General features: G+C 40.1%; 1 protein-coding gene across 3 annotated transcripts; it reads left to right on the top strand.

The window, feature by feature from the left end:
* The first annotated feature begins 617 nt into the window (after nt 1–617).
* Nucleotides 618–17,769, top strand: erich3 (glutamate-rich 3). 3 transcript variants are annotated; one of them, XM_064330510.1, is made up of 14 exons: nt 618–938; nt 2,582–2,675; nt 4,517–4,642; nt 5,661–5,732; nt 6,043–6,117; nt 6,758–6,913; nt 7,637–7,831; nt 7,931–8,111; nt 8,623–8,809; nt 8,986–9,230; nt 9,307–9,510; nt 9,957–10,424; nt 12,060–12,197; nt 12,726–17,769. In XM_064330510.1, exons 1-14 carry the CDS (start codon nt 919–921, stop codon nt 17,066–17,068), a joined length of 6,504 nt encoding a protein of 2,167 aa, XP_064186580.1. In that variant the 5' UTR covers nt 618–918; the 3' UTR covers nt 17,069–17,769. The 3 variants fall into 3 exon arrangements, with proteins under 3 accessions (XP_064186580.1, XP_064186577.1, XP_064186579.1); XM_064330507.1 differs by having other exon boundaries at nt 619–938; nt 5,989–6,117; XM_064330509.1 differs by having other exon boundaries at nt 621–938; nt 5,989–6,117; nt 7,934–8,111.
* The last annotated feature ends 264 nt before the right edge of the window (nt 17,770–18,033 follow it).

Below are 18,033 nucleotides of genomic sequence, written 5' to 3'. Positions count from 1 at the left end.
ACTAGTATTAGCATTAGTCAAACTTAGGCGTGCGACATGCATTGCTGCATGAAGATGATTTTTAGTAACTTATTTTGTTACTCTTTAAGTAAAAATGTATACGTTGGAATGATTAAATAGATTTTGCTAAATGTAAACTGATTGTAGTCTTCCATTGCAATGGCTGTACAGCTCAGCTGGTGGACTGGAGAGTGAAAATAAGTGGTACCTAGGGAGAAAAAAATAAAATGATATTATTACAACATTGGGTCAAAATCTATCTGGTACCCAAACAGTCAGGATTGCTATTCTACTAAATTCCAGTTGCTAGCTTGCCAGCAGCCTGGAAAAAGAGATTTTGAATATTTATAATTTTTCCATTACCTGGAATGTGTTTGCCCTTTGAGAGAATAGCAGGGTTTCTCAGTATTTCTCAGTCTCAGATTTTTCAAAAAGACCCACTGACAGCTCTAACGAATTCTAATGGGGATAGGCCTACATAGCCATAACCAGTAGTGCGTAACGATTCATTTGTTTTTGAATGTTTTTTACTTTTTATTTTTCGTTGCTTGCACACTACGTAAACTGAAACGTTGCCATTTCTATGCCACGTCAGTCGATGTTGACAAGAGCACGAAAACAAACATCTTTTAAGGAAAAAAAGTTGGGCTATTGCTTTTATCTGAGCGCTCCCACCGCTTCAATCGCATCATCACGTGGCTTTCCCTAGCAACGAAATATGTCATCAATTCTGCAGAGACAAAAGTGCTGGATGTGACTTCGGAACGAAGACTTTAGCTTTGTATTAGGGAACCGGCACGTTCAACTCTCACCTTTTTACGTTTGCTTGCCAGCTTGTGGTCTGTTAGCATTTAGGAGACAGAAATATTGACCCGATTAGTTAAATGAATTATAGGTAACAAGCAACGTGACTAAATCATGAGTTACCTAAATTCAGGGTAAGTGAATGTTTGACAATATTTGTTACAGTTGCTAGCTTAGGCTATTTGATACAGTCATTTGCTTGTTAGTGTTTGCCTCTAATATAGACTAGTTACATTGTATAAGGTAACGATTATTTTGCAATACTTAATCTATTATAGTAAAGCTGCATGTAATCCTAAAGGTACATACAGATTACTAAAGTTGATGTCCTTACTTTTTGCGTCGCAATTTGTGTTTTGTTGGCGAATGTTTAAAAAGAAGAAGCTTAAAAACATGTTAAGTTGTTACACCAACCAGCGTTATTTTGTTGCTAACGCTATAGTTGCTTTCCGTGGCCATTTCAGAAGTCAATGTGGGCTAGCTAGCTGGTGATAACATTAATGAAATGTCGCAGTTCCACCGCAGAAAACATTTATAAACCATTATTTTACGATTTAAGTGCCAGCATGGGGTTTTCATACTTTCTGCAATACACAGAAAAAGAAAATAAAAATAGCTTGGCTATTTCCCAGTCTTGAATATGTAGACTGGGAAATATATATACGCTGAATATGTCAACATTGATTGTTTATAGTTAAAATTCTGTTTCATATAGCCTACTTATGTGTATACAGTGTATATGTATGTGTGTGTATGTGTATATATATTTTACTATATATATATATATATATATATAGAGAGAGAGAGAGAGGGAGAGAACTGAACTACAGGAAAGGGAAAAGAAACAGTAGTACCTACTGGGTGGGAAGTGTGCTATCCATCTCCAGTAATACAAAATGAGTAATAAGATCTAGTGCTGTAATTGTACACTTGAAACTATTGCTGTGGAGATTATGTTGTCTGACCTACAATTGCCTGCCTTGCAGAAGGGGAATTTGTGATGGAAAAAAGTAGTGAACAGCCATAGTTTCAGTTGTTAAATTATACAACACTGGTAGTAAACCGTGCAACAATGAACTCAATAAAACTGGAAACGGCATTTGAGTAGGAGCTTTGACACAGCGTGTCAATTCTCCATGGATATCCACCTCACGTACACTTGTGACTGGCAACCCATTAAATAGTGGCATTTCTGGTTAGTTAAAATGTAAATGCATATGACTTGCGTTGCCTTCAAATGGCAAATGCCAAATCTCTCTTCAGTGTATATGCACTTTATTGCTTTCAGGATACTTAATATAATATCACAAACAATACTTAAATGATATCACTGATTGCAGTGGGACTTTAAATCAATGTATATTGTGTAATCATAAAGGAAAATGATATTTAGTTCTATAGTGTACTCTTTGGAGATATGTTATAAAAAATAAATTAAAAGGTTTTAAATTCTACTATTGGAAAAAAGACATGATTTCAGAGGTGTGTAGCAGTTAGTAGATGTGCTTTTAAATTATTTTTCCAGTTAGCACACATCAATTTTCAGGAGCAAATGTTGCTAAATGGGAACACTGTAGAGCCCCGAATTTAAATAACAATCATTAAAGCAATGGGGAAGCCAAGCTGGTTACCAAGAATGTTCCAAGGATCTGTTGTTTAGATCGGGGCTGTTACCAAGCCAGAGCAGAGCACATCAGTAGGGAATTCAACTATAGCTGAAATTGAGTTGTTTTTGAAACACCCATTAACACACATTTGTCTCTTTTCTCTGTTACAGTCTGCTTTCAACCTACAACAGTCTCACAGACAAACACCTGGCTGGATATTTTAATAACACAAGAATAAGAAGACATCTGCAGAGAGTTGGACTGGTATGTCAAAGGAACTAGAATTTAGTGCGTGTTAATACAATAGGCCTATATCAGGGTCTCATTCTGATGTATTGAGGTTTTGTGCAATTTTTGTTTCTGCACATTTAAGATTTCAGATCATCAGGATGGGATTCTTATATCATAAAGTTATATTTGTATTATCATATAAAAACATCACATTTATCAGTATATCATGTTTTAATGTTTTATCACATTTTTTCATATAAAACATCTTTACACCAAAATGTTTTGAACATGGAGCAGGCAGTTTATAATGCTTTTTAAATAACAACAGCTAAAGTTAAATGGAAAACATCAAGTGTGTAGAAATGCACCAAAGTAACATAGAATTTTCTATGTCAAGTAGCTTTTCTTAATTTAGAGAACTTCTCCTTTGTTTGGCCCCTTAAACCGCTCGTAGAATTCAGGGTATTTTGTAAGAATCCCCCCATCTTAAATGAACCCCATTATCTCCAAAAGTATATGCAGTACAGACATGGTTCAAGGCTTGAAATAGAGAGTACATTTGTACCACAATTACCAAATCCCCCGATCACTTAGTAGTCTCACTTATTGTGAAAAATAAAATAAATCCCAAAAAATTGTTTTGTATTTTCTAACCATATTCCACTCCCAGATGCTAATTCCACTGAGGGTGGTACCCTCTGGAACCCCTCAAAAAAAAAAAATTATTTAAATTTTTTTTTTAATATCCATTCTCTCTTTTTTAACTATTTGTATTTCAGTTGAATGGTGTCCCTATGAAGAGATTCTATGTACAAAATGTGTTCATAATGGTTCCATATCATTAAAACTAAACTCACTTGGAAACGATCAAGCCACTTGGTTTTACCTAGCTGTGTTCTCTGACCTGCGCTTGCTGTAAATCAGGCTTGTAAGCGGTAGGCTGCCGTAATTTGCATATGCATGAAACGAGGCGTCTCAGCACCATTTTTATTCGTTGTCAAAGCTCGTAAAGGAATTTCACAGGGAAGTGGGAAGTGTGGGAACTCACGTCCTTCACCAACAGCCTCTCACGCGGACGCACATACAGATCTCACCCTGATCACAACAGTGAGAGAGCCCACAAGGAGGAAAATTACAAAACTATACAATCAAATCATAAACGATTTACAATAATGTAAGAACCTTCATCACCACGGCAGTGTTTTTTATGCAAGCATTTGTCGATAAACAAACAATGCTCTGATGAACAACTGATGAAGCGTACGCTAAGCTTCCACTCCTGTGCAATGCGAAAACGCAACGGGGGAGTAACTGGTTATGCAGCAGGTGTATAATTGGGGCTGTAAGAAATTAAAGGATTATAAGCAAGAAAAAACTAAATTTCTAGGGTCCCTGTCCAGCGACATTGTAACCCTGAGGGCTCTATTTTCCAGAATCAATGTCCCACGGCGCATGGGCACATTCAATAGCACGGTGCATGCTCGACTTGTGATTTTTGGTATTTTCGGGACAAGAGGACAAGAGGAGCACACTGCGCAGAATGTGTGGCGTGCCAGGAAACAGGGTTGGGTTTAACTTAGTTTAAACTTAGTTTATCAATTCCGGTTTCCCATTCTGATTCTGCTAATCGAATATGGTTCTTATGGAATCCATAAGTGCGGTAAGAAACCAGAATGTGTTGTACGCAAAACCAACTTTGTTCTCAGCAGATTTTGGCTGCCATAAAAAGTAAATAGCTAATGGTTTAACCGCTTGTTTCTGGTGACTCTTTGTCTTTTAAAGGTTTTTACCTTAATTATGATATATTTCTATTCTGAGCATTATGGTGGTGTTATACATTTATAAATGACTTTGTGGTGATTATATGATACTAGATTACAAGAAGTGGGAAGATTGTTCCTGACAAAGAATATAGACTGAAGCTGGTCCGTAGGGATCACCAGAGACACGTGAGAGAATGTCTGGCCCAGGCAATCTTCCACAAGGTGCTGGACATGGAGGTGAGAATGTATTCTGGGAAATGTTAAGTCTCCAGAACAATAATTTCATATTCTACTATGCTGAAACCTAAATTAAAAGGGGCATTCAATAAAAATCTGTATTTTAATATAATAATATTTTGATATAAAAATATTATACTAGATACTAAAAATAGTAGTTTTGAATATGTTTTTACGTCAACAAGACACTCATATTATGTAAAAAAAAAAATCATGTAAAGGCTTTGTAAAACATGTAAAACTTTGTCAAAATTCATGACCATGTGACCTGAGAGGCATGTTACTGGTATTTCAGTCCTCAAGGCAACACAGTAATGAAATGATTTAAGAAAACAGCATGGGTTTCTTAAATCATGAACATTAGCATTGAAAAAGCTTACCATCACAAGTCAGCAGTTTACCAGATGACATGCACCTATGGCATATATAAAAAATGATTAGTGACCGAGTGCAACAATGTCCACCTGGTTCATTGCACACTAATGGATATTGCCTATTTCAGTTCACAGCAGCATGCTGTTTGTCATTATGCCATAGCCAAAAGATAACAAACAGACTGGCATTTCACATCTAGAAACATAAAAGGTTAGCAAAAAGGTTTGAAGGCGTCCTTTGTCAGGAGGCAAAAGGGAAACAACAGCTTAGAGAACAGGAACGTTATTTACAAACTACCTGTTGTCCTTTTAATTAATCATACATTATTTTCAGAAAGGTATTATTGTCTATAGTTTTGACATACCATGTATCTTGGGTGAAGACATATTATTTTAATTAGCAATCATTCAACTTGACGATGGTCCATGTGCTAATATCTGTTTGTGTGTGTGTGTGTGTGTGTGTGTGTGTGCGTGCATATGTGTGCACACTATAACCCTGATCTCCTTAAACAGTAAATATGATTCTTTCAGCCAGATCATTTATTTCAGAAGAGTATATATAGTGACTTCTTAGTGCTGTGAGGTGCATGTGCTCCTAGTGCATGTGTTTGTCTTCTTATTTTGTATTATTTATAATCTAGCGCCACCACCAGATAGAAATCAAAAGAAAGTTGGAAGATTTTGCGCGGAGGGAGCGGGTACATAAAATCAAGGTAAATTACTTTGTTTCAAAAACCACTTAATTGGTAATATCACATGCAGTCCATTCTTACACTGGGATATGTGAGAAAACATAAAGCTTGGTGGTAACAAGCAAATTTTATGTGAAATTGTCCATGTTATTTTCCTTTGATAGTTATTGTATTGTTAGAGTCTTGGTTTTTGACTGTATAGCCTTATATTTGATAACTGAGGTTAAAGACACTACAATGAAGGTAGCATAATCATAATGCTCATCTGTATTTAAAGGTGGAACGCTCCAAAAGATATGATGAAGATGTTATCCCTTTAATATCTCCTAAGCCACCGTCTGGTCCTAGGAATGGCCGCAGACAGCCGTCTGGGCCAGAGGGAGAACATTCGGAGTCCTCTGAATCTGTGAGTGAAATCGGTCACATGTCATCAGTGTATTCTTTAATAATTTCTAATTATCTGGAACCAGTGACAAAGAAATGTGGGGGAGAATAAGAATTTATTTGGATATGAACCATTTATTTCCTTTAAAAAGACAAAAGCCTTGTTCAGAAGTACTGCTGCTTTTGAGCGGTCTGTGAAAAATGCTTGTGGCACATAATGTTCATTTGTCTTTTAATTGCATTAATTGTTTGGAACTGGTGCAGCCCAGTCTATCCCCTTGTGAATTTCCCATCTCTGTGGCAATGAATTAAGGCATATTTGAGAGAAGCCCAATAATAATCCATCCATCCATCTATTTTCTAAACTGCTTACTCCTGGTCAGGGCCCAGGGGCTGGACCCTATCCTAGCAGACATTGGGCATTGGGTGAAAAGCCGGAATACACAGGAATATGCTGAGGAGAAGATACAGTGAATCTGTAAAAATGATTCAATTAAAAAATGTTTAAAAATTTAAGATGCCATAAAAAGTCATTTCGAGTACTATACTATAAATGACAACACTGTACTGTGAAGCCATATAAAGTGCTTTACTATGAGCAACTACATTAATGGTCCACATCACACACCGTCAGCTGCTTTTAACGGTGTGGTGTTCTGCAGCCTGGTTCCTCCAGGCCTAACACAGCTCCAGGGAAAATGCAGCGACCTCATCGGCTCCAGCCCATCAACAGAAACACCGCCTCTGTTCGGCAGACTTCCCCTGGAAGCAGGCTCAGAGACTCTTCAGATGACACGGAACAGCAGTTCACCCTCACGGTGAGGCCTGCCTTCTCATTCCGTAACATCACACACGTATGAGTGGTATGTTGCCTGTATTGTCCTCATCATTGTGTGCTGAATGAAGTCTGGTGATATGTTGTAAAGAAAAGGTGGCATACGTCAGTGCGACACCCCTGGGAGAGATATGCGGCAGTTCAGGGAAACACCGCCATTTGTTGCATGGAGAGAGAGAGAGAGCACACCCACACCAACGCAAAATCAAATAAACAAGCACCTTCACCTTGCCCCCAATAAACAAACAAAAATAACAAATAGGCTTGGGCCGATCATCGCCGATGGCTGACAGTCATCGACCACTGAGCCCAACATCGTGAATTAAAGGAATTTGTGATTTACTAAAGGAGAAACAGCTTATTTAATCACAGTGTTTACCGCCCGGTGAAAGCATGTTTTAATTTAGGCGCAAACATAAAAATTATTTTTAAATCTACCTGGTTTGCGCCTACCGTAGTAAATCAGGGGGTGAGTCTTTATTTGTATCGCAAAACTGAGGATTAAATCTTACCTACAGAGCGAACTCTCCCATTCTCTCCTACATATAAAAAGTATAAAAGAAAGTATATTAAAAATTATAGTACCTTTATAGGACTAGTCCAGAAGAACCCCCCCCCCCCAAACTAATGACATTGGTATGATACTCTACATAGTATGACAAGTAAAAATGGTATTTTTTTAATACCGTATTCTTGTTTTCCACAGGAGAAAGACCTGAGGCCTGTGACAGTGACTGAGTTTTCGCATGGATTATCTCCGTACCAGCTCCCCATTATCAACAACTACATCACTCCTGTTCCTCCATCGACCAAGAGGACTTTAAAAGGCACTCAAAATGGAACGATGAGGGGCAGGAGGCTGCGGCCCACTACAGCCCCCAGTGCTACCGCAATTGAACAGGTCCCTAGACCTTATCCTTTTTCCAGAAGAGGAACATTATTGTCCATTGCACAATGGCATTAGACTAGAATAAAACGTAATGTGTGTTTTTTTTTCCAGCAGGACTCAAAACTCTACAAGACCTCAGTGCACAGTAATGTATCAGTGACCATGGTGTACTATGGGAAGACGGTCCACCTGTCCCACGATGACATTGACATGAGGGATGAAGTGAAGGTCTTTCAGCAACACTGTGGAGGAGAGAATGTATGCGTGTACAAAGGGAGGCTGATGGAGGGAGGTCAGCATATTACTCTTACATCTGCAAAACCAAAGATTTAATCGTAGCTTGCTTCTTGACATATATCAGAAGTTGGCTCAGATTAGTCTTTTCCTCCTAAATATAGAGGCAGTTGTCAACATCACAAAAAAGATTTGACTGTATAATTGAAAATGTAACACAGCTTTTATAAAGTTATACTATACTTTGCTCCTTCTAAAGGCTGTAACTTTGGTAAATATGACCAGATAAATCTTTGATTTTGTTCTCCCTCTTCTGTATGCCAAATTCAGTTGACTCTTCCATTTTATTCTGCAGAAATGGTGTACCTTTCTATTATTTTGATAACATTGTGAGTTTACATTGTGATTCACCTTTGTGTAATGCTCACACTTGTGAAGACAAGGAGGTTTGAGAATATGCTACTTTTGGCTTCATACCTGTTGTTCTGTTGGTCAGTGCATAACTCTGAGGTTCTACTGTTTGTATTAAAGATATGACATATTCTAACAAACATTTACTTTTCCTGCAGAGGCCTTCCTGTTTGTCTCCAGGCGTCATCGTGGCTTCCCCTTCAGCCTCACCTTCTTCCTGAATGGCTTGCAGGTGGACCGACTGAGCTCTTGTTGTGAGTTCAAGCACCGTAAGGGATCCCGATTAGGTGGGAAACATGGTCACTTTGGATTCTCCAGTGTGGGTGGCGCTTCTCCCTGTTACAAGTAAGGAGTTCCTAACAGTAGTTAGTAATCTTGATGAGTTTTAACATCTTTGTGGTTGAAAATTGCATCAGTACATCCCAATGTGTCAGCTTGCTTAATGTGAATGTGACGTTGAATGCAGTTGAAAATTGAAAATCTGAACTTTAGTTGATTTGACAACCTGTGATTCCTTTTAGATGCATCATATCGATGGGACTAGATAAGAAGCCCACCCCCCCAAAAAGAACCAAGGAGGAAATGGGGAAAGGGTGCTTCCTGGGTAATTCTCAAGAGATGGCTGAGGAGGCCAAAGTGGTTGATGAAGAAGAAATTAAACAAGATAGTCAGTCTCGTTTACAATCAGAACTCGGAAAGGAGCAGGTTGAGGATGACTCCATGGAAACAGAAGCTAAGGACATTGACCAGGACAAAGCCAAAGATGGTAAGCAACAGACTAGCTACAGAATTATTCAGTTTTTGCAAGTATTCAGATGTTAAAAAGGGTTCTTGTGCCACAGACTATGATGAGGACTTTGAAGCTGATGATGAGAGGGCAGATGAAGACATGGAGGAGGGCAAAGCCTCAGCTGTGGCTCCTGACTCATCCAGTGAGAAAAGGGATTCCCCAATCAATGACAAAGAGGATGGAGAAATATTTAATCATCAGATGGAGGATGAAGAGAAGTATTCTGACAGCGAGTTGGAAGAGGATGACAAGGCTGGTTAGTAAACATCACTCAATTTCATCTATTATTATTATTATTATTATTATTATTATTATTATTATTATTATTATTATTACTAGTGTTTACTCTATGATCCTACTGATGTTAAAAGATGTCCTGGATTCTGCTGCCACAGCATCTGTCATTGAGATTAATTATTTTCCCCTTTAATCGCATGTCATATATGATTTGTGTAACATTCAGAAGCTTCTAAGGGTAATGTAAATGTTGTGGCCTGATTTATGGTTTTTATATGAATGACCAGATAATTAACCATAATATATCATTATAAACATAAATAAGATATATACTGACAATCTGTGGAATGGCATTTTGATTTATTTTAGCTATCAAACAGAGCTTTTAAGATTCAGATCTTGTTATCTATCCTCTGTTTTTAAGCTTCATTTGACATTTTGCCATTAACCTGATCTCTTATACAGAAGATATGAAATCACCGTCGTGCTCATTTAGAAGTCCTTCCTCGAGGAGCAGGGAAGATTCTTACAGCGAGGCAGACGAGGAGAACGAAGCCGTGAAAAATGAAAAAGTGCGCTCAGAGACTGAGATGGGACCGCTTGAGGAGCAGCCCCAGGTAGAGGGTGCGGAAAGAGCCTTTGCGCCTGCAGCCGAAAAAGATCAAGAGGGCCCAGAAGAGCACGCAGAAGAATTGGACAACCGCAAGGATGAGACCAGCTCTCCGGCACCCCCCCAAACAAAGACAACGAACGGAGACCCTGAGGCGCATGAAGGCCACGGAGACAGCCCCGACACAGCTGGTACGGAGCCGTTGAACAACAGCATGCACCTACGGGAAGGAAAAGAGGTGGGAAAATCTGGTGCTGCAGTAGATAGTGGGGACAATGCAGCCGGGCCAGACGACTGTTTGGGAGACACAGAGCCAGAGAGAGGTGAGTGTCCTGACCCATCTGAACAGTGTGCTGCTGTGCGTCTCACTGAACACTGAGCTCTCTCAACCTCGGTGTACTGGTCGTGTGGTCCCTTGTACAACATGCATGCTTCGAAAACAAGTTTGTCAACCTTTCGAGGAAACTGCAGTGTCCTGAAGCATGCTGGGCTTCTTGTGGATTGTGTGGATTTTTTTTTTTTGTGTTTCTATAAAGTCATTTTTGTAATTTCAGTATTTTCAGAATGATCATTTGGTGTTTATATCTGAGCACACATTTATCCTAGTTGTATCCATTCGATTCGAGTGTTAATGTAAAGGAACAGAATCTTCAAATTTTACTACTGGAACTGTCAGATCTGTAAATCTGTTTGGCTTCTGAAAATACTGAACTGCATGTTGCAAATGTCTTCATATCATATGATCTGCTGCATGTTTCAAAAAATAATATGCTGGCTCAGTTTGCTGGTGGGAAAATAATAGTAACTAATTGAAGCCAATTTAAACTGTATGTAATCAACTATAAAAGATTCAAAACCCAAAAAAGCTCAATCATGTTTTACACATTTTAAATGTGTGTGTTTGAGTGAATCATCAGTTTCATTTTATTAATTTTTTTTGGCTCAATATTTTTCGTACCAGTGAAAAAATGTTTCCAGATCTGGTGAAAGGAGGCACATGTCGCATGGAATATAAGGTACAGTCATCAAAAGCATTAATTAATCAGAATTAAATTAAGATTTTTGGAAGAAAAAAAAGCCTGTGGACTGCATGCCAAAGCCGCATACGAGATGTCTGTCTCTGACTTGACTCTGTGAGCTCGGGTGCAGGTTGCGTTTTGAAAGAGGAAGTAGGCTGGTGAAAACATATGTCTGAGGGGACACACTCTCACACTCTCCCAAATAGGAGTATGGATTGGTGCAAGTGCAGTCACATTTTAATCAATTTAAGGGGTCTGAAACAGCCTACCACCAGAAACTGCCAAATTTTATTTTTTGACATGTGCCTCCTTTGCAAGAACTGATGTAGTGATATTCTTGTACTACTGAGAATTTCTCAAAACTCTGAATGGAATTTTGTGTATGTATATATATATTTCTTGTTTTTGTTTTCTATTTTCTAAAGACTTAATGAAATATTTTATTTGATTGCATTTATTTCACATTTCATAATCATTTATAATTATGTGTTTATGATTTAGTTCAAAACTTTAAATTAAGAACAAAGAAATTCATTTATATTATGTAGTTACATTCGTAAAAAATAATCTAACTAAAGGTTATGTGTTGTGGGATGTTTGCATGCAATCTTTTAATCTCAATTTCTGTTTAGTCTGTTCCAGGTTTAATTTGGTTTATTATTGTTATCTAAACCTGTCTGAGATCTTTCTTCAAGTTAATTTTTCTGAATGTACCACTTTCCTTTAATAAATGTGCCACATGTACGGTCCATTCTGTGTATTTCCATCTGTGTGCTAAGTAGGGATACCATATCAGGGGAAGGTTTCCATGTTTGTTTGTTACATCATGTTATGATGTGGATAGAGGGATATGATTTACACAAGCTGAGAGGCTACGTGGTTTTCATGTCATATTTTGTCTACTTCACATCACTGTGTTTTGTCGATGTCTAACCCAAGCCAAGTCTGTGCAGGAGAAGCTAGTTGAAGCGATTATGAAAGAGGCGCACAGTGGTTCAGAACCAGAACTCAGCGATACCAGCACCGAAGAGGAGGATTTGCCCCCTGAAATCAAAACTATGGAGCAGAAAATCACTGGTACCTCACAGTATAACTTTACTTTTCCTCTTCTGTGGCTGTGCTAGGTTCGACAGCTTGCTTCCGCTATAATATTGACCAGGCTATTTGCTTAACAGAAATTATGCTTTTATCCTGCATGTTTTGTTTGTAGCCTGTGAAAATCTTAAGATATTTTAAGCATATTTTGACTAGTATTTTCGATAATCTAGAGAGGTGAAAATCCAGATCACTATGGATATATACAGTGAGCTCCATAATGTTTGGGACAAAGACATATTTCTGGTTGAAGTGCAGACTCTTCATTTTGATTTAAGGACACCCTGAAATGTATAAAAAGTCCTGTAATTTCTACATGGTGAAACCAAAATGTAGAAATATGCTTAGCCAAAGCTGTGAATGTGCACTTTAACCACACGTGATTTGTTTTATTACAAATCTAAAATCATGGAGCCAAATGAAGGAGAAAAAAAACATTATGTCCCAAACATTATGGAGCTCACTGCACATAAGTAATGACTTTCCTGATCTCTTGATTGTGTGGTCCAGGTGAGCAAGAAGAGGAGGCGGGTGTCTCTCCGCTGCAGAAACCAGGAACGAAGGAAAAAAAGTTAGAGGACACTGAAAACAGAAATGAACAGAGAGACACAGAAAGTAAAGACGACATGAACGAGATGAGAAAATCAGAATCCAGAGAGGCCCAGGCACTAGAATCAGTGGATTGTGCCCAGATGCAGGAAGTGAGAAATCCAGAGGAACACACTACTGAAACAAAGACACCTGAAGCTGAAGAGACCGGATCAGAAGTACAGGATATTAGAGGAACAGACAGCAGTAATGTGGCAAAAGAAGTAGATGAGACTATGGCTGACATCAAGAAGTATGAAGAAGCAACAGATGATCCAGAAAATGAAATAAAGGAAGAAATGGAGGATTCTGAAGCACAAGCAGAAGAGACTGAAGCACAGGCAGAAGGGACTGAGGCAAAGGCAGAAGAGACTGAGGCACCGGTCAAGGAGACTGGGGCAGAAGAGACTAAAGCACAGGAAGCGGAGACTGTAGCAGAAGAGACTGAGGCACAGGAAAAAGAGACTGTGGCGGAAGAGACTAAAGCACAGGAAAAAGAGACTGTGGCAGAAGAGGCTGAGGCACAGGAAGAAGAGACTGGGGCAGAAGAGGCTGAGGCACAGGAAAAAGAGACTGGGGCAGAAGAGGCTGAGGCACAGGAAAAAGTGCCTGGGGCAGAAGAGGCTGAGGCACAGGAAAAAGAGACTGTGGCAGAAGAGGCTGAGGCACAGGAAAAAGAGACTGGGGCAGAAGAGGCTGAGGCACAGGAAAAAGAGACTGGGGCAGAAGACACTGAGGCACAGGAAGAAGAGACTGTGGCAGAAGAGGCTGAGGCACAGGAAAAAGAGACTGGGACAGAAGACACTGAGGCACAGGAAAAAGAGACTGGGGCAGAAGAGGCTAAGGCACAGGAAAAAGAGACTGGGGCAGAAGAGACTGAAGCACAGGCAGAAGGGACTGAGGCACAGGAAAAAGAGACTGGGACAGAAGAGACTGAAGCACAGGCAGAAGGGACTGAGCTATTGGAAGAAGTGACTGACTCAAAAACAGAAGGCACGGAAACACATACAGAAGGGACTGAGGCACTAGAAAAAGAGACTGGGGCAGAAGAGGCTGAGGCACAGGAAAAAGAGACTGGGGCAGAAGACACTGAGGCACAGGAAAAAGAGACTGGGGCAGAAGAGGCTGAGGCACAGGAAAAAGAGACTGGGGCAGAAGACACTGAGGCACAGGAAAAAGAGACTGGGGCAGAAGAGGCTGAGGCACAGGAAAAAGAGACTGGGGCAGAAGACACTGAGGCACAGGAAAAAGAGACTGTGGCAGAAGACACTGAGGCACAGGAAAAAGAGACTGGGGCAGAAGACACTGAGGCACAGGAAAAAGAGACTGGGGCAGAAGACACTGAGGCACAGGCAGAAGAGACTGAAGCACAGGCAGAAGAGACTGAGGCACAGGAAAAAGAGACTGGGACAGAAGAGACTGAAGCACAGGCAGAAGGGACTGAGCTATTGGAAGAAGTGACTGACTCAAAAACAGAAGGCACCGAAACACATACAGAAGGGACTGAGGCACTAGAAAAAGAGACTGGGGCAGAAGAGACTGAAAGACAGACAGAAATGACAGAAGCACAGGCTGAAGTGACACAATCACAGGCTGAAGTGACACAAACACAGGTTGAAGTGACAGAAACACAGACAGAAGTGACAGAAACACAGGCAGAAGGGACAGAAGTGACAGAAACACAGGCAGAAGGGACAGAAGCACAGGCAGAAGTGAGAGAAACACAGGCTGAAGTGACACAAACACAGGCAGAAGGGACAGAAGCACAGGCAGAAGTGACAGAAACACAGGCTGAAGAAACAGAGACAGAAGTGACAGAAACACAGGCAGAAGTGACAGAAACACAGGCAGAAGGGACAGAAGCACAGGCAGAAGTGAGAGAAACACAGACTGAAGTGACACAAACACAGGCAGAAGTGACAGAAGCACAGGCAGAAATGACAGAAACACAGGCAGAAGGGACAGAAGCACATACAGAAGTGACAGAAACACAGGCTGAAGTGACACAAACACAGGCAGAAGGGACAGAAGCACAGGCAGAAGTGACAGAAACACAGGCTGAAGAAACAGAGACAGAAGTGACAGAAACACAGGCTGAAGTGACACAAACACAGGCAGAAGTGACAGAAACACAGGCTGAAGGGGCAGAAGCACAGTCTGAAGTGACAGAAACACAGGCAGAAGTGATAGAAACACAGGCTGAGGTGACAGAAACACAGGCAGAAGTGGCAGAAACGCAGGCAGAAGTGACAGAAACACAGGCTGAAATGACAGAAACACAGGCAGAAGTGGCAGAAGTGACCGAAACACAGACAGAAGTGACTGAGGCAGAAGAGTGTGAAGCACACGCAGAAGTAACTGAGGAACAGTCAGAAGACATGGATGCTCGGGTAAATAACACAGGAGAGGGAGAAAATTCTACAACTAAAACTCCTGACACGACTACTAAGGATGATCCAGATGGACAGGATAAAAGACAGGATAAACTGGAGACACAGAAAGACAGGTGGTCTGAAAAGGTGGAGGATGAACTCATAGAAAAAAATGATAAAACTCCAGGCAAAAATGCAGCTGTGGCAAAGGTTGTGACTGAAAACACAGTAAAGGCTAAAGAAGCAGAAGAAGAGAATGGACAGGGAGAGAAAGGAGAAGATCAAGGCGACATGGCTGAGGCTGACAGGAAGGAATTCACTCATGATAAGACTGGGGGAAATGAAGATAATAGTGTGGCCAACAATAAAGTACAGAAAGATGACATAGAAAGAAAGCAGGAAGAAACTGAGAAGACTGAAGTCACAGATAAAAATTGTGAAATGGAGGCAACCAGCAAAGATACCGAGTTGAAAGAGAAAAATGAAACAGAACATGAGAATAAAGATGAAGCCAATAGAGAGGATAAAGAAATAGATGTAAATGAGGAAGAGGTGGAGGAGTGTCTGCAGACAGGAAAAAAGTCAGCAGTGGGAGAAGACAAGGTTGAAGCAGCAAGCGAAGAGGTTATGGAAAACCTTAACAAAGGAGATAGGGAACCAAAGAGTTTTGAGACAGGTTCCAAAGTAGATGTTAATGAGGCGACAGCAGAAGATGTAGATTCCAAAGCTGAAGAGACAGTCAGTGTGTTTGAGGAAGTACAATCTTTAACCGAAGAGAAAGGTAGTGAATCTAACTCACCACAATTAGATATAAAGGCATTTACTGGAATAAAAACCATGACTGCGGCAGAGGAGTTAGGTGATAAGATCGGGAACAGTGTTACTGAGGAGGGGGATGGCGAAAAGGGGGACGATGACCATCAAGACAAGGTATCGGAACAAACGCTTCCAGGAGAGAGAAAGTTGGAGGAAAGGGCAAATGAGCAACAAGATGCATCAAAACAAGAAGAGTCTGATGTATCAGTGAATGAAGAGAAAGATACTGAAATTACAATACAAAAGCTAGAGGACAGTGTAGAGGAGGTCAAGGGTGATGACAGAGTAAAAGATAAGTTTGAAAATGATACAAAAGAACCTGGAGCTCCAGGTATGCTGGCTTTAGAAAATACAGAGATTGGATCAAATATTATGGCGAAAGAATTCACCAGGGTTCAGAAATCAATAGCAAGTAATTCTGACTGTAACACAGACACAAACAGCGTTAAAAGCAATGTTACTGAGAGGAAAAAAGTAGAAAGTGTGGCCGAGATGGAGCGCAGTAAAGATGATGGAAAAGAAAAAGAGGACTCGGAAGGCCGTTTTGATGGTACAGAGGAAAGAACGGCGACAAGCGATGCTGCTGGTGATAAGGTTGTGGACATATCTGCTGATAGAGGTGACACCAATGTTGGAGATGACCTTCAAGAGAATGAAGATGAAGCTAATGAAATAAATCAGGAGATTGCTGCAGGGGAAGTGGCTTTTGGAGAAGTAGCTCAAGTTGATGCAGCACTGGAATCAAAGGAACTTCAACCAGAAGAAAAAGTTATGGATCTTGAACATGTGCCTCATATGGAAACTGGAGCCAGTGAGGAAGAGATGACGAATGTAGCTGAGGAAGATGAGGTGCTCGGTCCAGAAACTATGATGAAAGAGGATGAAGGAGATCTTGTCGCCAGCTGGGTGAACAAACATCAAGCGTCAAGATGTTTTCAGACATTCATTGAACCGCTAGATGACCTAAAGGACTTTTCTAGCGATGAAGTCAGGGAATCGGAGACAGCACATACAAAAGAACTGTCTAAATCCGAATGTACTGAAAAGAGCTCGGACACAACTGAAAAACAAAACTGAAACTGACGTTTCTTTCTTGGGATACAGGATCCACAATCCAAAGAAAGAATTTATTCTTAGAATGAGAACTTCAAAGAAGGGTTCTTGGGAGAAAGGCTCACATCCGAATCTAACACTCACCTAGAAAATATAGAGGAAAAAAGGGATCAAAAGAAGGCCATCGTTGAACAACAGAATATAAATGAATGTATTCCAAAGAGCAGTGTCTCAGAGGGTGAACTGCCGGAGCAGAAGGAGTAGGAACACAAACAGCACCGGAGAAGGCAAAGACACAGGGCTTAGAAATGTCAATATCTCATTCCAAACCGGAGAATTATATACAGTACATTCAAGAGAATGTGGGGACACTGAAGAAAATGCAGAGATGAATGAGGTACAGGGTCCAGTAATAGACCTGACTAACAGTACTGAATTCAAAAGAATGGGAGGCACTGAGGGGTCCACCAAACTGACTGTTACCAAGGAGAGCTTAAGCATGCAGTTATTCCCAGTGGAAGATCCTGGATTGTCAACTCTTAATTGCACAGACACAGGATAATTTCAAGGAGAGAATAGCTGTAGTTTCAAATCAAATTAAATGTTTTGGCACAAGGAAAAGGAAGACATTTAGTCAATATATGTAATTCCCTCTATAAGCATTATAAAGAATTATATGGGAATGTTGTCCTTTTGGAAAAATAAAATCAACCACTGTAAAGCCAGTAGGTCATCAGAACTTTCTGTATTTAAAATGTCCTTCATCACACAAAAAATTTCAAGAGCCAAGTGAAAACATTCACTGAAATAATATCAGAAACTCCAGAAAATGAGTTTACTCTTTAAATCAGTTTTTACCATAATGACCTTAATTGTAAGTGTAACAAAAGACACCTTTTTACTTACAAAAACAGTTGGCTAGCTGGCCAGCTTGTTTCTGTATAACAAATGTATCCATATTATTCCTGATGACAAGATGTGAACCGGAC

Source organism: Anguilla rostrata, chromosome 4, assembly GCF_018555375.3.
Source record: "Anguilla rostrata isolate EN2019 chromosome 4, ASM1855537v3, whole genome shotgun sequence".
In the NCBI taxonomy this organism is placed as follows: domain Eukaryota; kingdom Metazoa; phylum Chordata; class Actinopteri; order Anguilliformes; family Anguillidae; genus Anguilla; species Anguilla rostrata.
The sequence above is the reverse complement of the archived record's forward strand: the minus strand, read 5'-3'. Positions and strand labels throughout refer to the sequence as shown.